This window comes from Neopsephotus bourkii, unplaced genomic scaffold (assembly GCF_033783945.1).
Source record: "Neopsephotus bourkii isolate Nb327-2 ecotype Australia unplaced genomic scaffold, CSIRO-AGI_Nbou_v1 NB_1615, whole genome shotgun sequence".
Classification (NCBI taxonomy): Eukaryota; Metazoa; Chordata; class Aves; order Psittaciformes; family Psittacidae; genus Neopsephotus; species Neopsephotus bourkii.
The window spans coordinates 465,091-488,587 of record NW_026902090.1 but is presented as its reverse complement, the minus strand read 5'-3'; the positions used below and the strand labels follow the sequence as shown (position 1 = coordinate 488,587).

Here is a 23,497-nt window from a genome sequence, read left to right as displayed (position 1 = left end):
CGGCCGCACCGAGAGCAGCCTTAATACATTGCTATTTCTGGCCGGGCGGCCGGAGCCGGGCAGGGGGCCGGCTCTGCCTCCCCCTCCTTCCAATGGCGAGGCCGCCCCCGGCCCCTCCTCGCCGTGACGTGCCGGCCCGGGGCAGAGGAGGCTCCCGAGCCCTTGGCTGTCCCTGCAGAAGCTGTAACAAAACGCAGACCCCCAGCGCCGGGCTAATGGAGGCAACTTAGACAGGAGCAGGCGCGGCCCCTCGTCTCTCGGCGCTGCCTGCTCCCCCCAGCACCGGGCGCGGCGCTCCCCGCCGAGCCGCCGGCCGAGCGCCGCTGGGCTCGCGGGACTGCCTGGCTGCTTGTGCTGCCCCGATGATGTTACCGAGCCCCGTCACCTCCACCCCTTTCTCTGTCAAAGACATCCTCAACCTGGAGCAGCAGCAGGACCCGCACTATGGGGCCCAGCTCCCGCACCACCTGGAGCACCACTTCCACCCCGCCGCCTGCCTGCTGGCGGCCGCCGACGGCGCCCGCTTCTCCGACGGCGAGGAGGAAGAGGAGGAGGAGAAGCTGTCCTACCTGAGCTCCATGGCAGCTCCCAGCAGCCAGACGGACGCGCGGATCTCCGCCGATAACTACGTGCACGCCGTGCTGCGCGGCTCCTGCGAGGGCCCCGGCCCAGGAGAGGAGCTGGACCCCGCGGCCCGCACCCCAAGTGAGTATCAGCCCCGCCGCGCTCCCCCGCCCAGCCTGTCCGGACGCGCCCGCGCTCGCTCTCCGCGGTGCGTTCCCGGCCCGTGGGGCACCGCTCCGCGGAGCCTCGGTCCCGACGATGCCACCCGGTGCACGCCGCCGCGGCCGCGTTCCCTGGACATGTCGAGCCGGGACTGGTATCTCTCGGGGCTGCCACCACCCTCGTCCGAGCCCTGCCCGCCGCCTCCCCGGGAAGCGCCTCCGCAAGGCCCCGGTTCAGAGCTGCCGCATCAGGCCCGCGCTCCGAAATATTGGTAGCTGAGCGCAGGGAACGGGGCGGGTTAGGCCCAACCCGGGAGAGAGGCGGTGAAGCAGGTGCCCGGCACCGTGCGCGGTGCGGCCCGGGGCTCGGCCCCGTGGTGCCGCGAGAGTAACGCCTCAGCCGGGCCAGAGGCACGGGGATGCGCTTGGCTCCGCCGTCCGATCCGGCCCATCTTAAAACACCGGCGGTGCCGGAGGCGGCCTGTCCCGGCGCTGCCTCCCCTCCCGCCCCTCGGTTGCCCGACGGGTGCATAGCGGCGGGGGGCTCTCGCCCGCCGGTGGGTCCCGTCGGGAGCAGCGTGCGCCCGGTGTCACGATGTGCAGCCGTGACCTGTGCTCCCCCGTGCAGAGAGCTGCGTCCTGAAGAAGCCGCTGGATGCAGCGGAGAAGGCGGAGGAGGCGGAGAGGCCGAAGCAGCGGAGCCGAAGGAAGCCGCGCGTCCTCTTCTCCCAGGCTCAGGTCTTCGAGCTGGAGCGACGGTTCAAGCAGCAGCGTTACCTGTCGGCACCCGAGCGGGAGCACCTGGCCAGCAGCCTTAAGCTCACTTCCACGCAGGTGAAGATCTGGTTCCAGAACCGGCGCTACAAGTGTAAGCGGCAGCGGCAGGACAAGTCGCTGGAGCTGGGCGGCCCCACGGCCCCGCCACCACCGCGGAGGGTGGCCGTGCCCGTGCTGGTCCGCGATGGCAAACCGTGCCTCGGCGGGTCGCAGGGCTACAGCTCGGCGTACAACGGGCCCTACTCCTACAACGGCTTCCCCGCCTACGGCTACGGCAACGCCGCTTCCTACAACCCCGGTTACGGCTGCACCTACCCGGCGGGCACCGGCGGCGCTTCCATGCAAGCCACCTGCAGCCCGGCGGCCGCCGCCGGGCCCTTCGTGAACGTGGGCAGCCTGGGGAGCTTCGGCGGTGGCGGCCAGCCGCTGCACCAGGCGGCGGCGGGGCCCTCCTGCAGCCAGGGCGCACTGCAGGGCATCCGGGCCTGGTAGCCCGCACGCACTGAGGGCCGGGAGCGGACCGGCAGGACGGCCCGGCGGCTCCAGGGCCCCGTTATCACCCGCACCGCAGCCCGGCTGGGCGCCTCGCAATGCGCGCCCTGGACCGGAGGCGGCGGCGGCAGCGGGACGGCGAGGCGGGGACCCCTGCGCTCCCGCGGGTCGCGGTGCGGGACAGGCAGCGCGCGGTGCGGTGCGGCGCGGCAGGACGGGGCCGCCCCGAGCTCGCAGCGAAGAGCCGCAGACCCGCGGAGCCGCCGCAACGGCCGGGCGGGCCGGGGCCGATCGCGCCGCGCCCGCGGAGCAGCTTTGCTTGTAAAAAGCCGACGGCGGGGCCCGGGGGTGCCGCGGCCCCTCTATCTACTCTGTATCGGTTACTGCCAGCGCCAGCTCGCCGAGTCAGTCAATAAACCAGGTGCAATATCCGCCGCCCGCTCCTCCTTCGCCCAGCGGCCGGTGCCCAGCGGCGGGGAGGTCGCAGCGGCGTGCCCGCGGGGCAGGGCGGCCCGGCCGGCTTGTGAGCGTGCCAAGGGCGCTGAATGGGGCCGCGCAGCTCAGAGCCGGGCCCATTGTGGCGGCCGGGCCGGCGCTGAAAGGAGCCGCCGAGGAAGGTAGCGGGAATAGGCGCTTATTGGATTCGGGAACAAAAGGTGTGGCAGGGAGGCGAGGGACAAAGGGGCCCCGGCGCCGAGATTGACGGGCCGCTTTGCCCCCCACTGAGGCCCAGGCCCGGCGCTTTATGCGCGGGGGCTGCAGAAACGTGCTGGGTTTTGTTCCCCTTTCTGGGAGCGCAGGGGGAGAGGAGGGGGGTCCGCGGGCCGCTGATTAGGGCCGTCCGGGCCGGGCAGCCTGAATGCCGGGGCATTATTGCTACATGTTCAGCCATTTCGCTCGGCTGCAGGGGGAGGGGGTGGCCGAGGCCCCCGAACCCCGCGGGAGCGGCCGCGGGATCGCCCCGCGCCCGCCCCGTCCCGGGCCGCCCCGTCCCACCGCCACTGAGCTCTCGGAGCGGTCCTGGCCCCACCGCCGCGGCCGTGCCTCTGCCGCGCAGGTCCTGCCGAGCGCCGCAGCCGCTCCCGGGTAGGGCAGGACACCCGCGGAGCACCGTCTGGCTCGGCCCGGGTGGCGGCGGAGACCGGCGGCGCCGTGAGCGCTCCCGCACCGTGCCGCACATCTCCCGGCCGCGGCGTCGGAGCTCCTGAAGACATCCCCAGCGGACGGGACGGACGCAGCCGGGGCGCAGTGTGCCTCCTCTCTTGCTCAGCGGAGTCCACTGTGCCCTCTCCTGCCCTCTCCGTGCCTGTCGTGTCATGGTCCCTCCACCGCGGCCGGAGGACCCGGGCTTGTAGCCGCGGCAGAAGTAGCAGGTAAAGACCGTTCACCCTGCTAAACCCTTTTACACTGCGCATTTCCATCGCACGATCTGAACGCACACCCTTGGGGGTTGATGTTCGAAAAGAACCACAGAAATACTTTCCATTGCAACACCGCGGGGACAGAGCGGGCAAGCAGCAGCCCCGGCTCCCAGCCCTGGCTCGGCGCAGCACCCCGCTGTCCCCCGAGCCACCCCGAGGCCGGCGGGAGAGGATGCGGCACACCCAGCCGATTGTTTGCTGGATGGCAGCAAGGTGTCGCGGGAGAGGAAGCCCAGGCTCGGCTCTTGGCTTTCGGAGATGAGTGGTTAAGGCCCTGTGGTCTCGTGGGTAGAAACAGGATAGCCAAGAACAAAGATAGGTAATGCTCTCCGCAGCAGCAGTCAGCCTGGGGAGATTTGTCTCTGCCATAGGAAGGAGTTGTATTTTCCTCCGTGTTCTGCCAGACTGTTCTCTGCAGAAATAGGAGACCAGTTGAGTTCATGCCCTGGTGTACAAGCCAGAGGAACTGTAACCACAACACAGGCTCCTCCAAAATCGGGGTGTATGAGGGGAACTCCTGGCTTAGCACATCCCCTCCGAGTGCATGGCAGCTGGCTAAAAACCCACTGCATGCCCAGCAGCACCACAGATCCCAGGTGAGATGAGAGCCCTGGTGTGGGACATGCTGCCCACATCCATAGGCAGTGTCTTTGGAGCAGGGGTGGTTATGTAAAGAAAAAAGGCACACAGGGACCCCATGGCCACGTTGCAAGAGGTGATGCAGGGCAGTATCAGCATTATCAGTCAGTACAGCAGCCAGCATGGCTATAGGCAGGAGGCTAGTGCTGTGCTCACCCCAGTTGTGCCTGGTGACACCCGTGTGTGCTCCCCAGCCCCATGGTTCCTGTGGAGAGCTGGAGCAGTGCCTGGCCAGGGGAAGCCAAGAGGCCTGGCTGCAGGCCGATGTGCCATGGTGGTGGAAGTTTCTAGATGTCCACCATAGCGAGTCCCATTCCTGGGACAGATCCCAGCTGTCCTACTAGCTCAGACTGAGGGGAGGGCAGCGGATTAGTGGGATGGACCCCTCTGCAGATTCTCGCCCAATACCCCCAAGCTGATGGGGATGACGGAGCGGCACAAAGGGCTGGGGGTGCTGGAGGGCCTGGAGCACGGCGGCAGAACTGAAGTGCTCCAAAGAGGAGGAACAGCCGGCGGAGGCCGGTGGGAGGGAGATGGTGGGAGACCGCAGATTGGATTTGCTGCCCAGGGAGGGGAGACACAATGGAGGGAAGTTGCTGTGCGGCTGCGCTGGAGGCAGCACCCGCCTAGGACGCACCCTGTCCCTCACGGCCTGGGGCAAAGTGGGGTGCTGCCAGTGGGGTGAAGGGTGCAGAGTGCTGGTGGAGATCCCTCCAGCATGATCCCACTGTGGCTGCAGTGCAGGCAGAGGGACATAAGGGAGGGAGAGACGGGAGGGCCATGGTCAAGGGGCAGAGGGCATGCGTTGTTTCTTCCTGGTTGATCAGGGGATTTACTGCTGTTTGGGAGTCAGGGCAGGAAGGCGCTGATTGATTTCGGACAGGGACAAGATTCACTAAAACAATGAATTGACTTAAAGGAAATGAGGGACTATTGGGGTGGCCAGAATTTAACTACCAGGCCTCAGGCCTGCTCTGTACATAGGCTCCAGTTCTGGTTTTTATTCATGTTTCCTGGCCAAGGAGTAGCCTGTGAGCAGAACTTGCCTTTGTCCATTGGTTCATAGGGAGGCTCTATCCAAACCCCAGTACTAGCTGGTTTTCTGTGGCCTCTCTGTCATGTTCAGGATCACAGGGGAGCAGTTCTGTTGCTTCTGCAGCACTGCAGATGTGCTCTCATTTCCTCTCCTTCCTGATATCTCTTTCCATCCCTCCTTTCACCTCACTGTGGTCATATCTCCCCCCTCCCGGCCCATGTTTTTAATACTTCTCTCTTCACAAGCCACTTGCTTCCATCAGCAAGGAGCTTGCCTGTGTGCAGAGCGAGTTGCCTACCCCCAGCAAGGCTGGCCAGGCTGCCCATGGACCTGGGCAGACTCCACTGAGTTCTGGTCCCATCTACTTCAACTCGGGCACAGCCACCTCCTGCTCCCTTGGAGCCAGGAGCCCAGGGACCCAGTGGTGTGCTGGGGTGGTGCTGGGCTCTCAGTCCTCTGTGTTGGATCTGGGTTGGAGTGGCAGCTTCTGCTTTGTGGTGCTTCCCACTGCAGCTACCCCATGCCATGAGCTGCCAGGGCTGCTTGGTCGCTGGGGCTCTGCAGAGCCGTCAGGGCTTGGAGATGCTGGAAGCTCCTTCTGGCACTGACAATGCCAGGTTGTCACACAAGCGCTTTTCAGTGCCAATAAAGCTGTGGTCAGCCGTGGATCAAGTAATTAAATTAAAATATCAGTACTTGTGCTATGGAGCCTCCAGCGATGGTTTCTTCAACTACTTGTCTGCCAGCAGGAGGGCAGGGACCTGCCTCCCTTCCTCTGATGAGTTCCTAATGACCCCTAGTCCTCCAGCCTGTCCCATGCATCACAGGCTGACTACACCTAAGCATTGCGGGGGATCCCAGGTTTTAGGCGTTCCTTCTCTCCTGAGACGGGGCACAGTGCTGTGACACGGGACTCAAGGTGACCCGGCTAGAGAAGGAGACTGGCATCTTGATCCCCTCCAGAGCAGAGCACTGCTGAAACCCAGAGCTCTGCTCCGAGGAGAGCCCTTTCCGGCTGCACCGTGCCGCCTCCCCCTGCCTGGGCAACACAATCCACAGATCCTTTCCCGGGACGACCCTTCGCTGGCGGTGCTGCTCTCCCGGGCTGCAGCTGGGACACGGCTCCGGGGCTGGCCCCAAGAGAGAGGCGGCACCGCCATCTATCGGCCAGCACCCGGGGTCACGGAGCGACAGGTACCTTCTGTCCCTGCCACCCCCCCGCTGCTCCGCGCCTGCTCTTGGCTCGGGTGTGCTCTGAGCGCAGGCATCCAGCACGTCTCTGTGAGAGACCCACCAGGTTTGTAGCTTTTCTCCCTTCCCAAAGAGGCGAAATCCATCCAGCGTGGGAGCTCCCCCTTCCCCAGATTCCCGAAACCCTGGCATTGCCTCCAGCCTTCAGCTGCCGCCTTCACCCCCTGCCAAGTCCTTGCCCAAGGACATCCATGACTTGCGATGTCCAGCGCCTGGTGCCTGTTAGAGCTGCGTCCTCACCAGAGGGAGCTGTGTCCCCGATGGAGCCACGGCCCAATTTTGGCCCGATTCCCTACTCCCTCGGCAGTGCTCCCGGCAATGCACTGCTCAGGTCTAATGGGCACCCAAAGGTGCAGGGAGACTGCTTGGATTTACATGTCTCCTGGCAGCCACTAGCCACGCCAGGCATTATCAGTGCCCTGCCACGAGACTCGTATGTCAGCCCCCATGCCAGAGCTACCCTGGGGAGGGGGGATTGCAGGGAATTGTTAGCCAGTGCCACCAGCGCAATCCTAATGTCCTGGGCCAGGGAGATCAGGGCTGAAGCCTCCCCCTCCTCTGGAACAGCCCTTGCTTCAGCTGCATTTCAGACTGATCCCAGAGCAGGCTCTGGTGTCACAACACACTTAAGCTGTCCCACTGCGCTCACCCATATGCCCTTGGGACGGTGACCCCAGCTGCCACCCCCATCCAGCCCAGGAGAGGCTCCCACTTCTGACATCTCCCAATGCAGTCAGACAGCATCTTCCCTGGGCCACTCTGCAGCCCCTTGTTGGGAACTTTAACACTAAGTACGGGTATAACCAACATCTCCCCATCAAACCAGACACCCAAGAGCAGTCCCAGCCCAGCCCTGTGAGTTTCTTCCTCTGGTGGCTCTTACAGGCAAGAAAAGAGGTTTCCAGCCTCACTTTTACCTTTCAGGCTACATTCCCTGCCTTCCTGCACTGCGATGCTCAGTGGGAGCCAAGTGGGCTGGGAGCAGCCCAACCAGGAGTTGTCTCTCAGCAGTTTAACTCAGGCAGCAGCATGGGTCAGAAGAATGTTTCCCAGGGCCCACCAGGAGCCATGTCTGCTCTGTGTCCAGGCAACCCTCGCATCCATGTTTACCACTGTTGTAAGGCCGTGGGGTCATGAGAACTTGTACGATTTTATTGGGGTCTGACAGAACCCTGAGGAATCCCAGAGCCAGGGTGGTTGGGGTGGGAGAGAGGCTGGGAGCCTACCTCTGTGCTCCCTGTGGGCTCCAGCCACCTCCTGCCACCCAGCAGGGCAGTCTGGCACCCACTGCAGAGGGGCTGGGGGCAGGAAAGCTCAGGGTAGTCCAGGGCACCAGCACAGGAGGGGCAATGATGTGGTTTGGCAGGGCAATGCCTTTGCCCCCAGTTGACTGCCCCAGAGCTGGGCTGGCAAAGGTCCCTGCAGGCTGGGACCCAGCACCTTTTGTGGGGTCCCCCAAGGCAGGAAACAACTCAGGAGCCCACTGGCCCCCAGGTGAAGGTATGGGGCAGACACACTGGAGTGGTCTCCCCTTCTTGCTTTGGGGGTTGATGCAGCCACCCCAGTTCCCCTCACCCCAGCTCTGCCCTTAACCTGCGGGAATGCAGGCATCTCCATTTACCCCAGGAAGGCATCTGGGGACGCTGGAGCTGCTCTTGGCACGCCAAACCCGGGCTGCCTGAAATAGCTTGGGGCTGTGCCACAGCAGAACTGCAGCAGCCCCAGATCTATCACCTGGAGCAGGGCAAGGCTAGCAGCACTGCCCGGCTCTGCCTGCCTGGGGCTGCAGGGCTCCCCCAGTCCAGGATCATCCCTGGCACCAGTGGCAGGTCAAGGGTGGGGGAGCAGTCGGACACTGGAAGGCAAGGAAGCAAATCCCTGCCTGTGCTGGATGTGACTGGGGAACCTGAAGGGAGGAGAAAGGAAAAGGGGTTGTCTTCAAAACTCTGCTGGGCTGAGCGTGGCTCCCTTGCTGGAGAGCCAAAAATAGCTTCTTTACTCAGAAGAGTCTGTAGGAGGGCTCTCGCTCGAAGCGCAGCCAACTACCTAGGAGGCCATGGGACAGACACAGAGCAGCGTGGATTCACTGATGCAGACCTTGGAAAGACAGCAGCTGCAGCTGCATCAACCAATAACTCGGTTACCTCTCAGCATCTCATCATGCCAAAAGGTGCCAGAACCTCCTGCTGGGCAAGTTGTTCCAATGCAGAGCTGGAGAGCAACTAGCAAACCACCATGGCCAGCCCTTGGTCTGTGGCAGAGGCCCAGCTCAGGGGATGAGATGGAAGCGGGATCGGGTTTTCCAGTCTTTTGTAGCCTTGTCTCTGCGGGGCTGCTGCATCTGCACTGGGCATCACTCAGCCTGGCAGAGCACTGGGTAAGCAAAGGCTGAGCTCTTGCCAGGGGAGCACTCAGGCCAATTGGCCACATGGCAGCACCTCTGTGCTGTGCTGACTGATCACCTCCCCATTCCGGGGAGTCCTGCTCCCTCCCCAGCACTTCTGTGGACAGTTATTCCTGGCAGCATCCTGGAGTCACCTTCAATCATGCCTCCACCCGCTGACATTTATAGAGCTTCTTCCAGTGGCTGATGGATTTAATAGTGTGAATCTCCCCCCAGCCCCAGCCTGGGTTTATGCCTTTTCCTCCATGGGGATTGTCATCGCCCCGGTGTCTGGTGAGGGCTAAATGTGAGGCTGCAGCTCCAGTGACAGCCCAGTCATACCATCTTCTGCAGGCTCCCGTCTGATGCCCTGCCTGCCAAGCTAATCCTCCCTGGTCTCTCCCAGCCGTTTCTGCTTCTCAGATTTCTCCCTCTTGGGTGGAGGAGCTGCAGAGCTGCCAGATCTTGCAATACCCAGGCTATTTCTTAAAGATCCAGCTCCTGAGATGGTGCGAAAACTGATGGCTCCTGGCCTCCAGTGGCTTTTGTTTCTTTAAGGAGTTCCTCATCCTCCTGCTTGTGCAGCAAAAGCAGGGACCAGGAGTCTGCAGCCCGTGCCAGGGAGCAGAGGATGGGCACAGCATGGAACCTGGGTGCACCCAGGCTGCAGAGCGGTGGCCATGGCTTCTCTGTGCCCAGAGACACCCGGACCTGCTGGGCAGCTATCATAAATCCCATGAGCAGTTGCTCAGCACCTGTCACTCATCATCAGGAACAGGGGCAAGAGATGCTTAAGGGAAAGGTAAGTTGGTGTTGGGCTGGAGCTTGGGCAGGGTGTTGAATACACTGCCCTGTACTGTGGAGGTCCAGCAGTGCTGAGGCCCCATACCTGCAAGGGCTGCACATTCCCCTGCTCACACAGCAGCCTTTCCAGCTGCAGGAAAACCCCTGTTTCCCCTTGCCACAGCTCAACCTAGCAGCCCTCTGTGCAGGCCAGCCCTGAGCCAGTCCAGGACCCGGTTACTGAGGGCAGCACATACAACAGCTGTGAATACACTTCCTTTGGAGACATATTTTGGTCATGGCACTGTGGGATGCAACCCCTCCTACAAGCACTATGAGGCATCCTGTGGGAGCCAGGTGTCACCTGCAGGCACCCGGCTTGAGAAACCCAGAGCTCTGCTCTGGAAGGTCAGCACAACCAGGTGGTATTTCAGCGCTCAGCAACCCAGCAGAGCTGGCTCACAGGTCCAGAGCTGGGAGGGACCCTAAAAGAAGTCAGTACCAAGACAGTTAATAATATGTTCAAAGAATAAGCTATTCCATTAATTATCACTAGATCAGAGAAAATATTAGCACTTTGAGCCAGGCTGGACAAGGCCGTGACCAACCTGGTCTAGTGAAAGGTATCCCTTCCCATGGCAGCACGGTTGGGACTAGATAATCTTAGGTCCTTTCCAACCCAAACCATTCTATGGAGACCTCATAGCAGCCTTCCAGTATCTGAAGGGGGCCTATAGGGATGCTGGGGATGGACTCTTCATTAGGGACTGTAGTGATAGGACAAGAATAATAGGTTAAAACTTAAACACAGGAAGTTTAGATTGGATATAAGGAGGAAATTCTTTCCTGTTAGGGTGGTGATGCACTGGAATAAGCTGCCCAGGGAGGTTGTGAATGCTCCATCCCTGACAGTGTTCAAGGCCAGGTTGGACAAAGCCTTGAGATGGTTTAGTGTGAGGTGTCCCTGCTCATGGCAGGGGGGTTGGAACTTGATGATCTTAAGGTCCTTTCCAACCCTAACTATTCTATGATTCTATAAATTTTGAGATGCTCATCAAGTGTAAAACTAGCTTAATTGCTCACGATCAGGGACAAAAGCCCTGCCGAACCCCAAACCTCCTGTGTAAGGTGTACAAAGCCCTGTGATTCCTGTGCTGTCCATGACACACACAACCTGGGATCCTCCTGCCAACAACTCAGCTCAGAGCAGTTTGGAAGCACTCTGAGGATCCCCAGTCAGAATGAGGGTGCATGATTGTCTGGATGAGAAGCATGAACCCCAGCTTCTCCAGTGGGATCACAAGCCATGCCAGCTCCAAGCGGTGCGCCACCGGACAAAGGGGATGGGCACCACACTCCTCCCTGCACCTTGCCAGGGTGGGGGGAACAGGCAGCCCCCCTCAGCACAATGCTACCCCCAAACTCCACTGCTCTCTTTTGATGGGTGCCCCACTGGAGTAAGAAGGGGACATGAGGATAGAGCTGAACTGTTTTTATTGGAGGCGTCAAGAGCAGGAACGAAAACAAACCTACAGGCTCCCCTCCTCAAGTGCCATCCTCCCCCCTGCCCTCACCTGGGGTGGTCAGCATCATGTGTGCGTGCTACAAGACAACGGCAAGGCTTATACTTTGCTTCAGCCAAAAGCCAGACAAAGCCCCCAGCATCCCGGGCAGTGCTGCTGCTACCTCCTTGGCAACTTGCGAGCTCAGCTTGGCCCTGGCAGAGGCAGGACAGGACATTCACCTTCCCTCCGAGGAGGGGTGAGCTTTGCGTGAGAGGATGTTTTGGTGAAGGGAAGGACAGGAGCACAGCTCCACCGAAGTGCCAGGCAACAGGACTTGGGCTGCAGCTCCCAGCGGGACATCTTGGAGGACCGTGGGGGAGAGCAAGCCGTGCGGCCTGAGCAGAGCTGCAGCAGCCAAAGGCGAATGACAACATCGCTGCCCCTTCTTCAACACAAACCAAACTGAATGGGAGAGGCGTCAGAAGACAAACCAGGAGGGAAGGTGAAGCAGGTCTGGAACAGCGTTCGGCTCCGGCTCACTTCCCAGCCCGCCGTTCCTCCTGGCGCTTGGTGAGGATGTATTTGAAGAACTCATACACAGACCAGGCAATTGCTGTTGAGGGCATCTGATAAATGACTCTCGCCTGGACCCCTCTGAAGTAGGCAGTCACGCCGCCCACTTGGTACACCGTCCTGAAGGCATTGGCCATGCCTGTAATGTGTCCGCTGATGTTGGAGCTCAAGGCCAGGGACTCCTGGGTGTTGAGCAGTGTTTTGCAAACGTCCAAAGGTGTAGTGGCAGCAGCAGCAACAGCCCCAGCACAGGCTCCGGAGACCACGTGGGAGCCTGGGTTGTACTGTCTGTGGGGGTTGAGCTGCTCTTGCAAGAACTCGTAGGTCATGAAGTGAATGGCTTGGAAGGGGATGTTCATGGTGAGCTGGGTGGTGTAGCTGCGGTAGAAAGCTCCAGCCCCTTCGTTGCGCCACACAGCTCGCACACAGTCCATCACACGCTGGTAAGGCGAGTTGTACATCTGCATCCTCTGCTTGACCACTTGGGACAGAGGGCGGCAGCCAGCAGCCAGGACCCAGGCACGGAGGGAAAGTGGAGAGAGAAGGGTAAGGACAAAGCAAGGCTCCTTGTAAGCACACGGAGTTTGGTCACACTGGCTTACGAGGTAATGACAGACAACTCGGACCAGCAGTGCCCTGTGTGTCTCCAGGCAGGACTGCAGCCATTTAACACGCTGAGGCATCACTATTGCACAGGCACCACCACCACAACTGCCACAGCCCCAGGGATCATTCTGATACCAGGCACTTACACACCGTATTCAAACTCACTCCTAAGTGACGTGTCTCTCCACCCCACCGAACTATCCCACAGTCGGAACCCCGTCCGCATCTGTTACCTTCAAGGCACGTCTTGATCAGGACGAGCCTGTCCCTCCCCAGCCATCCCCCTGTGCAGTCCCCACAATAACCACAGCACATCGCAGAGCCCACCAGCCAGGAATCTTCAGTGGCCACTGCTGAAACACAGCCGCTCCGGGGCAAGGACCAAATGCCAAACCCCCACAACACATCCAAGAGCAGGGAAGGGGAGCCCAGAGTGCAGCCTTCCCCAATCCTGTCTCAACGTGGCCCCAAGGAGCTAAAAATTACACAACTGAATACTACAACCATGGTAAGAAGATGAGCTCAAGGAAAGGAATGACAATGGTCTGGCGACACAGCTGCCGGCTCCACAGGGTCCTATGACTGGGCACTGGGCAGGCAGGAGCCCTGCTGGGCCGAGATCAACTGCAGCCTGTGCTGGCACAAACCCTCCGGTTTTAAGAGGAAAAAATAGGATTACGACTGGCCTTTCCTCATTATTCCTCCTTTTCCCACCATGCTCAGACTCTTAATTACAAACTGCTTTTTCATACATACCAGGCTCAACAAAATCAATGTATTCCAGACATCCCATAGCATGAGATCACCCTTCTGACTTCTCTAGCATGTCTTTTGTATCCCATTCTTTTCATTTTCTTCTTGAACACAGGCCCAGAATGTACCTCATCTTCTGAGACCTCAACACAGCAATGCCCCATTTCCACACACCTGGGATAACTACAGCAGTACAACTCACATCCCTCTTGCCTTCTCTCCTGCTTCTTGTAATTGCCCCCAGCAAAATTCCCATGCAGAAGCCTGGTTCCCTCCCTGCTCCTCCTAAGCTGGGGTTTGCTGTTCCCCCCAGAATTCATCTCTTCCACCCAGAATTCATCTCTTTGACCTAACCCCTCAGCCACTGGGCTCCTACCCAGAGCCACAGCCACTGGCCCCCAAAGGATCCTTGCAGTCAGGTGAGCAATGAGGAGCGCATCCTCTGTACCGCAGAGGTGACCTGAGCAGCACGGGCATACCCCAATCCTCCCCTCCCGGCAGGCCAGGACCATCGTTACCTTCTGCAGGGTTCATGGCTGCATCGTGGAGCAACGTTGCTACACACCCGGCTGCACCTGCAAAACAAGAACTGCCACATGTGAAGGGGGGAGGTGAGGGACCCCGGGGTTCCATCACAGCCCCGAGTCCCCTGCCAAGGCACAGGAAGAAGCCCCTGGAAGAGACCGAGATCCAGAGGTGGCCTCCATCTCCCTGGTGGGCCAGTCCTCAGCAATTCCCACCCGGAGATCTCAAGGAAACAGCAAGAGGATTGTGACAGGCTGGCAAGTCCCATGGGTTGACCGGTACTCGCTTGGGCCCAGCCCTCGGGGACAGGCCAAGGCCACCAGTTGGCAGCACCCTGAGGATGGACAATGGCCTCATGGAGAAGAAACACTGCAGAACAGAGCTGAGGATGGGAAATGCCCTGCTCTCCCTTCGGCCCCACACTTTCCCCACCGTGGTGGCTCCTCGAGACGAGCAATGGGCACCATGGCAAGCTGGGCTCCAAAACCACATGGCCCTGCTGAGGCAAGCTCTGGCACCAACAACCCACAGGACCATGGCCAGTCCCAGCTCATCTGCAGGCAGCTTCTGTCCACCAGCACCATTCCAAGCCGGGGCCCCCAGGCTCTTCCAAGCCAGATACCCGGGAGCAGCCATGGCAGGTGCAGGACCGGTGCTTCCCCCTGCCCAGCACCGCAGCTGCAGAAAGCACAGCTTTAGCACACGCGCGGCACCCAGCCCCATGGCGGCGGGACCGGGCCAGCCCTCCCTACCGCCACGGCTCGGCCTGTCCCCCCCTGCCGTGGTTGGGGGTGGCCACCGGCAGCCCCCGTGGCCCCGGGAGCAGTACCGTTGGCCACATGGCTATTGCCCCCCGCGTGGATAACGTCGCTCAGCGTCTTTTTTAACTTTTCGTAGCAGGCGAAGTAGAGGGCATGCGCCGGGCCGGCGCCGGTGGCCGTGATGTTCAAGCCCCGCATGGGCCGCCAGACACCCTCGGTGCGGGCGATGCGCCACAGGGCCTCCAGCACGTTCCGGTACCGGGCGGCGGGCTCCGGCCTCAGGCTCTGCATCCGCGTCTGCAACACAAGGCCCGGGAGAGCGGCCCGTCACCACAAGGGACCTGATCCTGGTCCCCTCCCCTGTTTGCCACCGCCCCCTCCCCGGCCCCGCAGCACCCCCCGCCCCGCCACCGGTGCCGGCACCTTGACACAGTCCACTGGGTACATAACGCAGTGCTCCATGACGCCCGCCACGGCGCCCGCCAGCATGTGCGTGGAGACGGCGGCGCCCTGCGGTAGTGCCTCGTAGTCGGGCGCTGGCGGGGAACGCGGCTCGTTGCCCCGCGCCGCCTCCGCACCCCCCGGGCCGGCGCCGACACCGGAACCCGGCCCCGCCTCCGCCCCCGCGCCGCCCCGCCGCGCGCGGCCCGCGCCGCCGCCACCGCCCATCAGCAGCAGCAGGACGCGGCCCGACTCCGCACCACCCCGCGCGCCGGGGCCCGCGCCGGGGCCCGCGCCCGCCCCTGCGCCCGCCCCCAGCTCCATGGCGCCGCCGCCACCACCGCCGCCCCGGGCCCGCGCCGCGCCTCCCCGCCCCTCTGCTCCCGCTCCGCCCCGCCCCGCCGCGTTCATTGGCAGGCGCTGCCCGGTGCCCGCCCCAGCCGCACGCCCACTGGCTCAGGCAGACATCTCCCGCCCCCCGCGAGCCTCGCTCATTGGCCTCCGCCGCTACAGATACGACGCTGCTATTGGCCGGCCGCTCCCTCCGGCGCGCTCCGACGAGCTGTCCATTGGTCTCCGGGACTCCCCGCCCCGCTGGCCGGAGCAGCTCATTGGATGTCTTAACTTTGCGCCCCTCCCCTCCGCGCAGCCCATTGGGCAGTGAACCTGTGACCTTTGGCCCGCCAGTTGTGCCTCCCCGAGGGGCCAGAGAGCCGCCATTGGCTGCCTCTTCCGCCACTCCGGCTCTCGGCGCGTGTTGTTTATTTGGGCGCCTCGGATTGGCTGGGAGCTGGCGATAGGAAGGCTGCGATAGGGAGCGAGGGAGGAAGGCTCTGCGTGACGTTGTCCGGCGAAGGTCGAATGCGGGAGCAAGGGCGAAGCCAAGAGCGGTCCTTGGCCGCCTGGTGGCGCCGTCGTGCCTGGTCCCGATTGGTCAGCGGGCGGCGAGGGCGTGGCTCTGCCGGGGGCCGGCGGTGCCGATTGGTCCCCAAGACAGCAGTGGGCGGAGCGCAGCCCGGCGGAGGCGCGGCGGCAGGGGTGCTTATTGGCCGCGCTGGCGGTGCCGGGTGACGTGTCGAACGGTGCCGGTGGCGGGTGCAGGCAGCGGGGCGATGCGCGAACGGGCGGCGGCGGGCGCACATGGCCAGGTGAGCCGGACCGGGCCGGGCCTGGCCGCGGGGCTGGGGCTGCCCGGGCACGCTGCTGAGCTGTGGTCTCTGTCCGCAGGATCGGTGTTTCCTGCCCGTCGTGGCGTTCGGCGGGACCGTGCCCGTGCCCGTGCCCATGCCCGTACCCGGCACCGCGGCAGCGCCCAGTGGCGCTGGGGCTGGCTGTCACCGTGGTGTTGCTATTGCTGCTGCTGCTGTCCACCACCACCCCTCGCCGCCAGGCCGTGCCGGGCCGCGCCGCTCGGCGCGATGAGAGGTGAGCGGGGACGGGGCTGCCGGTGGCACGGGGCGCACCGTTGTCCGCGGTGCTGAGATAGCCTGTGTCGTGTCCGCCCCTCCCCGGTTCCCAGGTACCTGGCGCGGGCGGAGGAGCTGACGGCCACCGACACCGAGGACTCGGCCCTTAATTACGGGGTGGTTGTGGACTGCGGGAGCAGCGGGTCCCGGGTCTTTGTGTACTTCTGGCCCCCGCACAATGGGAACCCACACGACCTGCTGGACATCAGGCAGATGAGGGACCGCAACAGCCGCCCCGTCGTGAAGAAGATTAAACCAGGTCAGTGCCGCTGCTCCTGGTCCCCTTGTGTGGGATGGGCACCAGCCGCTGCCCGGCTCACGGCACCTTCTTCCCGGGCAGGCATCTCTGTGGCGGCAGCAGCGGCCCCTGAGCAAGCTACGCCCTACCTGCGGCCCCTGCTTCAGTTCGCGTCAGCCCACGTCCCTGCTCGGAAGCACAAGGAGACTCCGCTTTACATCCTGTGCACAGCAGGCATGCGGCTGCTGCCCGACGGGTGAGAACTTGCCCCTTGTTGGGGAAGCCAGGGACCCACTGGGATGCCTCAGCCATGAGAAGAGGGAAGACCGCTGCCCTGTTCTGAGCCTACTGGGAGAACTGGGGATCCTGGGCGGGGATGTGAGAAAGGAAAGAGTGTGCTTGGAGCACACTGAGGGGTAGCTGAGAAGAGACATGTTTTACTGAAGTCTCAAAAGAATCAATCTAGCTTCTCATCCACGAAGTGTGTTGGGGGCAGCAGCAGGGCTCAAGGAGCTGAATGGGGGGTGTGTTGTAACAGGATTCCCACCATCTACTGCATTCCTGCAAAGGAGCATCCCTGGTGAATGTCCCTCTCCTGTGCCCTTGCAGGCAGCAAGCTGCAATCCTGGAGGACTTGGTGAGAAATGTGCCCCAAGAATTTGATTTCCTCTTCTCCAAATCACATGCAGAAGTGATCTCAGGGAAACAGGAAGGTAGGAGCTGCCGCAAAGCACTGCTTAGTTCCCTTTAGTATATTGCTATAATGACGCTTTCTGTGTCATGCAGGTGTGTATGCTTGGATTGGCATCAACTTTGTCCTGGGACGGTTTGATCATGATGACGGTGAGTCTGGCTGCTTGTAGAGCAGCTGGGAGGCTCTGAGCAGAGTCCTGCTGGGGCAAGCTCCAGCAGCAAGCTCTGGAGCAGTCAGTGTTTGCCCCTCTGGCCAGGCAGTGCCTGATCACCTAAGCCATGTGTGTGAACCCATCCTGGACCTGGGACCCAGAGGGGCACCTGCCCCAGTCACAGGAACAACTTCCTCTAAGGGGGGCACCTGCAGCATTTTGCATGACGAGCCAGGGAGAGAAGGTCTGTAGTGTTCCTGTAGTGGCTTCCAGCAGTGGATGCTTTGAGGGAACCTACAAAGCCAGGGGGTGGCCAGTCCCGAGTGCCAGGACCTGCTGCCCTGCAGGTGATCCTTGGGAGCTGCTTGCAGGGGTGGAGGACCCCCATGAGGCTGCAGTGGGGGTTATCAGTGGGAGATGCCGCCCCAGGCCCTTGCTGACACACTGCTGTGGCTTGCAGAAGAGGATGCGGTGGTCACCGTAGCGCTGGGGGACAAGGGAGAGTCCCTGGTTCGGAAACGAACAGTTGGGATCCTAGACATGGGGGGTGCCTCCCTGCAGATTGCCTATGAAGTGCCTGACTCCAGAGCCTTCTCCTCCCCGCAGCAGGTGTGTATGTGTCCTTGAGATCAGCCCTCACCTTCCCTGGGCCGCTGCTGACCATAGACCTCTCTGTGTCCCCAGGAAGAGGCTGCTAAGAGTCTGCTGGCAGAATTCAACCTGGGCTGTGATGTGCAGCACACCGGCCATGTGTATCGTGTCTATGTCAACACCTTCCTGGGCTTTGGGGGCAATTTTGCCCGGCAGCGCTATGAGGATCTTGTGCTGAACCAGACCTATGTACATAATCGGTACTGCTGCCTCACCTAGCGGTGTCCCTGCTGGGGCATTGCAAAATGGGGTGCTGCTTCCTTCATGACACCCTCCCTGTTGCATTGCCTCAGGAGCTGCCCATGACAGTACCAGCTCCCATAGCCACATAGGCAACAGCTGGGAGGTTGGCACAGGGTGCATGGGCTTGGCAGGTGTTACCGGTGCTGCAGCTCCCTGCCTTCCTCCTCCTCCTTTTGCAGCCGGCTGCAGGGAGGCTCCTGGTGGCTTTCAGCTTTTCCTGCTCCGACTTTCCCTCCTTCTCCAGCACCGATTCACTCAGCACATCTTTCCATTGCATCCTCACCTTGAGCTCTCTCTCCTGTCTCTCCTTCCCTCCGTGAAGCTGTCGCCAGAGGCGGAGAGGCTTAATGCCCAGGTACTCCTGTGCCAGGAGCAAACCCTGCCTCCAGATCCCCGGGGGGGTGTGCAGGGGTCTGGATCCCTGTGAGCTGGGAGGGATGGGCTGTGCCTTGTTGCACCCCGCAGGCGCTCAGAGCTTGTGGCTGCAGGGCAGTGTGACACATCAGGCAAGTTTGGCCTTGCCAGGAGGTGGCAGGGTGGGTGCCAGCATTATGGGGTACAAGGGGACATGGTGTGGGGGGCATCTGGCTGTAGGACCACTAAACTAGGCTTTTGGGGGGTGGTATAGGACCCCCTGTGCAATTGCCTTTCCTTCCTGGCTTGTTTTGCAGCCTGCACAGCCAGCAGATGGGGCTGAGCCCCAAGATGCCCTTCCTGGACCCCTGCCTGCCCGTGGGGCTGGAGGATACAGTGGTGAGGGGTGGACAAACCCTGTTTGTGCGGGGACGAGGGGACTGGCCAGCCTGTGCAGAGCTGCTGCAGCCCCTCCTGGCTGGGCCCAACAGCAGCCAGGCCTCCCTGGTGGGGGCCTACAAAGCACCCATTGACTTTGGCAACAGCGAGTTTTATGGCTTCTCTGAGTTCTTCTACTGCACCGAGGACGTGCTGCGCCTGGGGGGCCACTACAGTGCCCCCACCTTCACCTCTGCTGCCCAGGTGCGTGCTGTGCCAGCCCTAGGCTGGGCAGGAGTGGGGTCTGTTTTCTGCACTGAGCCCCAACTTCTCCTTCCTTTAGGAATACTGCAGCCAGCGATGGGAGGTGCTGACCCGACGCTTCCGTGGTGGCCTCTACTCGGCTCATGCTGACCAGCATCGGCTGAAGTAAGCGGCTTTGAGGGAGTGCCATGGCTAGGCCTCCTGTGGGGCTTTTGCTGGGATAAGGGACTAGGGTAGGGGGTGGTAGTGTCTGGCTGATGGCTCTGCTGCACCTGCAGGTATCAGTGCTTCAAATCAGCCTGGATGTATCAAGTCCTTCACCAGGGCTTCAGCTTCCCCCTGGATTACCCAAGCTTGCGCACAGCCCAGCTGGTGTACGACCGGGAGGTCCAGTGGACACTGGGAGCCATCCTCTACAAGACAAGGTTTCTGCCACTCAGGTACCATTGGCTTGCTGACGGCATTGCTCAGGGAAGGGTGGTTGGGGAGAAGCAGGAGTTACCACACCAGGCAAGGGCTCTGCCACCCCTGGCAAGGGGGAGTGGTGGCACAGACCCCGGTAGTACCCCACGGCATCCCAGGCCAGTCCTGACATTTTTCTCCACAGGGATCTCCGTCAGGAGAGCATCCGGCAAGCACACGCCTCCTGGCTGCGCCTCTCTTTTGTCTACAACCACTATCTCTTCTTTGCCTGCATCCTGGTCGTGGCGCTGGCCATAGTCCTCTACCTCCTGCGGCTACGCCGCATCCACCACCGGCAGCTGCGCTTGGCTCAGCTCAACCTGCTCTGGCTGGACAAGGTGGTGGTGCCACTGGGCCAGGGGAATGGGCCATGACACCAGCGGTACCCTCTGTTCAGTTGCACCAGCAGAACCAGGACTGGTTCACAGCCTGGACTCCGAGGGCTTGGACTCCTTAAAGATCATCTCAGCTCTGCACTCTATCATCTCCATATCAGAACCAGAGCCTATGGGCTCCTCAGGCAGCTATGGACAGTGGAGCCTGGCTCTCTGCCTTGCCCCAGACGTAATCTTTGCATTCCTTGGCCTCTGGCCTTTGCCTTGCTACGTGGTGTAGAGCAAAGTCCTCTGCTGCCAGCAGGCTCAAGGCTGCAGCCCTGGCAGGTCCCTCAGATAAACAGGACACTATCACTGAGGTGGCCAACCCAGGGCTGTGGCCTGAAGCACTGGGGCACCCCGTGACTCAACCAGGGGGTTGCAGAGCAACCTGGTGCGGTGCTGTAGCTCATCACGGGGGTGGCCCTTCTGCAGTGCCTGACAAGCCCATGGGCTGGAGAACAGCAGTAGCCAGCAAAGTTCCTGCAGGATGCAGGTGAGCCAAGAGTTCCACTGGGCTGTTCTGCTCTGCCCAGCCTGGCCCCTCTCAGAGCATTCCTTAAGAGCTGTCCTGCTCTTTGCCATGTTTCCCTCTCGTAGGACAATCGCCCATGGTCCCAGGCTCAGCCCTGAGGGCCTGGGGACTTGTCCCTAGAGCACCACCAAAGTGGCTGCTTTTCCTTCGGTGCATTCCCTCCTGGGCGCATCTGCCCCGTGGTGTCCCCCACGTTAATCAGGCACAAACCAGGACCCATGGTTGTTCCGCATTCGTGCAGGCTGGCCCTGCCCCTGGGGAACCACCTCACTCCAGCCCAGCTGTGCACAGGCACAAGCCTTCCTCTCCTGGGGCTGGAGCCCAGCAATGAACCAATGAAGTTTGTCACTTTTTACTTGAACTCAGCTGCTGCCACTCCTGTAGCAATAAACAAACCCCATGAGCCATTGAGATGGGTCTTGTCTTTCAGCAGCAACAGCTCCTAGCTGATGCCATGATGGGGCCAATGTGTCTGCATAGCACTGTTTCAGGATGCTGTAGAGAGATGATACAGCTGCTTTGTTGCCTGTGTTCTCTGTAATTCCAGCAGTTCAGCTAGCTCAGCTCCAAAAGCTTCCAAGCAAAGGAAGCTCTGATCCAACCTTAACTGTTGTGATCCTTGGAGACAGCATCCTCTGCTGCCTTCCCCTGAACGGAAAAGCCTGGACACTTGCAGCCTCTGGAAGAGGATTTTTACCTTATTCCCTACCCCAGCTGGGAAACAGGCCACTAAGCTCTCCAGCTGCTGCACAGCTGTGGGGATGGCCCCAGCACAGGCACATACCACAAGTGAGCCTGGGCAGGTACCCAATTCTCCTTCTAGCACATGCTGTTGCCTCTGTGTGTGACCCTGGTCCCACAGGACCACTGCACAGGTGGCATGAAGGAGAAAACTTTCCATGCACTGGTGTGCTGCCAACCTCCAGCCCAACAGCCAATCATCCTTGGTCTCATGGTGCAAGAGCACAGTTAGGGAGGAAGTCTGAATAAAGCCAAGACTGTTCCTCAGTCTCAACACAGCAAATGACTGCCTCCTGCCTCCAACATCACTTACTAGGAAAAAGATTTATTTCCACAACACAAACTTAACAAATACAGACAAATAAATAAATAAATACAGATAAATTACTTCATAAATAAAGGGTAACCTAAGCCACAATGCCCTACTTGGTTCTTCTCAGAGCCTGGACACAGGTTGGGGTGGTGATGATACCTAGATGCTACTGCAGCTCCCTTGCTGCTGAGATGGGAGGAGACACAGCACCTCTTTAATCCCCTGCAGCAGGCTGCCAAGCAAGGGAACCCCCTGCCTTGCACCCAGCACCTCCCTCATCACACCCAAGGGGGTTGGCATGCTCTTCCAGGATCAGCCTTCCCTTCTCCCACCCAGAATAGAAGCAAGGACCACCCCCACCACAGGGGACTGACCAGGCAACAGAGGATGCAATGGGCTCTTCCCTGCTCATGCAGAGGGGCAGCCGGTGCCTGAAATGAGCAGGGTTATGGCAACTAGTTGGGTAGTTTGGGCTAAGAGCAGGGGTTTCCCTTCGGGGGCTAGGGCTGAGTGCACGGGAGGGAGCAGGACGAGTACTGCAGGGACAGGATCTGCTGGCACTACACACAGATCCCTCTCGGGACAGTGCTCAGTGTCAGTGACTGCAGCACTTGGCCAGCTGAGGGGATCTCTCCCTGGCAGTGTGGCTGCTCCCAGGGCTGGACTGACTAGACCCTCATCCCGGAGTGCTGCCTCCTGTGCTCAGGGACTGGTCCAAGTTGCAGTGCTCAGGGTGCGCTGGGGCACTGGGTCCAGCTTCTGTCCCAGGACCTCTGGGAGGGTGCTTGGTATAGGAGGCTGAAACAGCAGCAAGAGCTGGGGGAGGGAGAAGAGAGAAGTTAGCACCAAACTGCATCCATGAGGGAGCTCCCACAAATCTAGAGCACCACAAGCTCAGGGGGAAGTGCTCGGTTTGCTCAGCACCACCACACGGACACCAACTCACCACTGCCACAACGCACACACGCCAGAATATCTCCTACCCATCAAGGGCCAGGCTGAACTCCCTCCCCAGTCAGACACCAGCAGGCAAGTGGGGACACCCCGGCCCTCTGTGCACTCACGGTGATGATTCGGGTGGGGGGGTCTCTGTTCAGGCAGCGGCTCCTGGGGACTGCTCACTCCCAGAGGAAGCGCACGTACCAGATGGTCTCGTTCTTCAGCTGCGGCCCGAACAGGGGGTTGGCCTGGGCCAGGATCGCGATGAGCCAGCTGCAAAGGGACCCAACCTACCGTTAGCTCCGGTAGCACATCCCAGGATCCCGGCAGGGTGCTGCCTCAAGGGGCCGGCAGAGAGGCTGCTGCCCCGGGAGGGAGGTAGGCCGCAGACCAGGGGCTGTCCCACTCATCCACGAGCAGGAGGCTGAGCAGCAACCACTGGGCCCGGTGAAACAGGGGGGTATCGGCGCCCTGTCCGCAGTACTTACAAAAGGTAGCAGCACACGGCGGTGGTGACCAGCATCGTGATGATCACCCTGCGGAGACACCGGCGTTAGGAGTAGCATGCCCGGTCCTGCAACCCCCACCCCCGCTATCCCTCCTCACTCACCCGCGGTTCGGCCCCTTGGGCACGAACCAGGGGGCGGCGATGCCCACGAGGCCCCAGAAAGCGGAGAAGAGAACAAGCGGCAGCGCAAAGCTGTGCGCCGTCATGGCCGCTCCGCGCCGACCGACCGACAGACCGACCGCCGCCGCACCGGATGCCGCTCCGCCCACAGCCGCACGCAGCGGCCAATCCGCGGGCGGAGCGAGGCGCGCTGGCGCCACCGCCGCCTCCCATTGGCGGATACGTGGAGCCGGGCGCACGCCGGACCAACGCCAGGGGGCGCCAAAGGGAGCCCGCCCCTCTCCGGCGCGGCGGCTAGGCTCGGCGCCCTCTGCCCGCCCGCTGCCGCAGGAGCCCCCCATATCCCGCCTCATCTCCGCTGTTTCGGAGCCCTGCGCACCCCGCCTCACCTCGCT

The 23,497-nt window shown here is 61.5% G+C and overlaps 4 protein-coding genes across 5 annotated transcripts; 2 read left to right on the top strand and 2 right to left on the bottom strand.

Annotated features, from left to right (window-relative positions):
- The first annotated feature begins 150 nt into the window (after positions 1 to 150).
- NKX2-3 (NK2 homeobox 3) lies at positions 151 to 2,400 on the top strand. The gene is made up of 2 exons (XM_061372414.1): positions 151 to 705; positions 1,354 to 2,400. The coding sequence occupies exons 1-2, from the start codon at positions 363 to 365 to the stop codon at positions 1,992 to 1,994; spliced, it is 984 nt and encodes a 327-aa protein (XP_061228398.1). The 5' UTR covers positions 151 to 362; the 3' UTR covers positions 1,995 to 2,400.
- An 8,584-nt stretch (positions 2,401 to 10,984) lies between these two features.
- On the bottom strand, positions 10,985 to 15,010 carry SLC25A28 (solute carrier family 25 member 28). Of its 2 annotated transcripts, XM_061372413.1 has the most exons (4): positions 14,654 to 15,010; positions 14,299 to 14,527; positions 13,463 to 13,519; positions 10,985 to 12,066 (listed from the first exon to the last, which is right to left on the bottom strand). In XM_061372413.1, exons 1-4 carry the CDS (start codon positions 14,993 to 14,995, stop codon positions 11,549 to 11,551), a joined length of 1,146 nt encoding a protein of 381 aa, XP_061228397.1. In that variant the 5' UTR covers positions 14,996 to 15,010; the 3' UTR covers positions 10,985 to 11,548. The 2 variants fall into 2 exon arrangements, with proteins under 2 accessions (XP_061228397.1, XP_061228396.1); XM_061372412.1 differs by lacking the exon at positions 14,654 to 15,010 and having other exon boundaries at positions 14,358 to 14,521.
- Positions 15,011 to 15,539: 529 nt separating this feature from the next.
- Positions 15,540 to 20,892, top strand: ENTPD7 (ectonucleoside triphosphate diphosphohydrolase 7). Its single transcript, XM_061372408.1, has 12 exons — positions 15,540 to 15,819; positions 15,899 to 16,096; positions 16,191 to 16,396; positions 16,478 to 16,631; positions 16,985 to 17,088; positions 17,162 to 17,218; positions 17,681 to 17,829; positions 17,905 to 18,071; positions 18,786 to 19,110; positions 19,190 to 19,275; positions 19,389 to 19,550; positions 19,718 to 20,892. The coding sequence occupies exons 1-12, from the start codon at positions 15,812 to 15,814 to the stop codon at positions 19,944 to 19,946; spliced, it is 1,845 nt and encodes a 614-aa protein (XP_061228392.1). The 5' UTR covers positions 15,540 to 15,811; the 3' UTR covers positions 19,947 to 20,892.
- A 1,673-nt stretch (positions 20,893 to 22,565) lies between these two features.
- On the bottom strand, positions 22,566 to 23,267 carry ATP6V0E2 (ATPase H+ transporting V0 subunit e2). The gene is made up of 3 exons (XM_061372410.1): positions 23,085 to 23,267; positions 22,963 to 23,010; positions 22,566 to 22,747 (listed from the first exon to the last, which is right to left on the bottom strand). The coding sequence occupies exons 1-3, from the start codon at positions 23,186 to 23,188 to the stop codon at positions 22,654 to 22,656; spliced, it is 246 nt and encodes an 81-aa protein (XP_061228394.1). The 5' UTR covers positions 23,189 to 23,267; the 3' UTR covers positions 22,566 to 22,653.
- Between the last annotated feature and the right edge of the window lie 230 nt (positions 23,268 to 23,497).

What these genes read in the sequence shown, in the direction of transcription:
- NKX2-3 (XM_061372414.1), top strand. Translation starts at nt 363, where the DNA reads ATGATGTTACCGAGCCCCGTCACCTCCACCCCTTTCTCTGTCAAAGAC. An exon ending in CCCCGCGGCCCGCACCCCAA is followed by an intron (nt 706 to 1,353) that starts GTGAGTATCAGC and finishes TCCCCCGTGCAG; the next exon opens with AGAGCTGCGTCCTGAAGAAG.
- SLC25A28 (XM_061372413.1), bottom strand. Translation starts at nt 14,995, where the DNA reads ATGGAGCTGGGGGCGGGCGCAGGGGCGGGCGCGGGCCCCGGCGCGGGC. An exon ending in ACCCAGTGGACTGTGTCAAG is followed by an intron (nt 14,528 to 14,653) that starts GTGCCGGCACCG and finishes CTTGTGTTGCAG; the next exon opens with ACGCGGATGCAGAGCCTGAG. An exon ending in CAATAGCCATGTGGCCAACG is followed by an intron (nt 13,520 to 14,298) that starts GTACTGCTCCCG and finishes CTTGTTTTGCAG; the next exon opens with GTGCAGCCGGGTGTGTAGCA.
- ENTPD7 (XM_061372408.1), top strand. An exon ending in GCCGCTCGGCGCGATGAGAG is followed by an intron (nt 16,097 to 16,190) that starts GTGAGCGGGGAC and finishes CCCGGTTCCCAG; the next exon opens with GTACCTGGCGCGGGCGGAGG. An exon ending in CAGACCTATGTACATAATCG is followed by an intron (nt 18,072 to 18,785) that starts GTACTGCTGCCT and finishes CTTGTTTTGCAG; the next exon opens with CCTGCACAGCCAGCAGATGG.
- ATP6V0E2 (XM_061372410.1), bottom strand. Translation starts at nt 23,188, where the DNA reads ATGACGGCGCACAGCTTTGCGCTGCCGCTTGTTCTCTTCTCCGCTTTC. An exon ending in CCCAAGGGGCCGAACCGCGG is followed by an intron (nt 23,011 to 23,084) that starts GTGAGTGAGGAG and finishes GTGTCTCCGCAG; the next exon opens with GGTGATCATCACGATGCTGG. An exon ending in GCCGTGTGCTGCTACCTTTT is followed by an intron (nt 22,748 to 22,962) that starts GTAAGTACTGCG and finishes GTCCCTTTGCAG; the next exon opens with CTGGCTCATCGCGATCCTGG.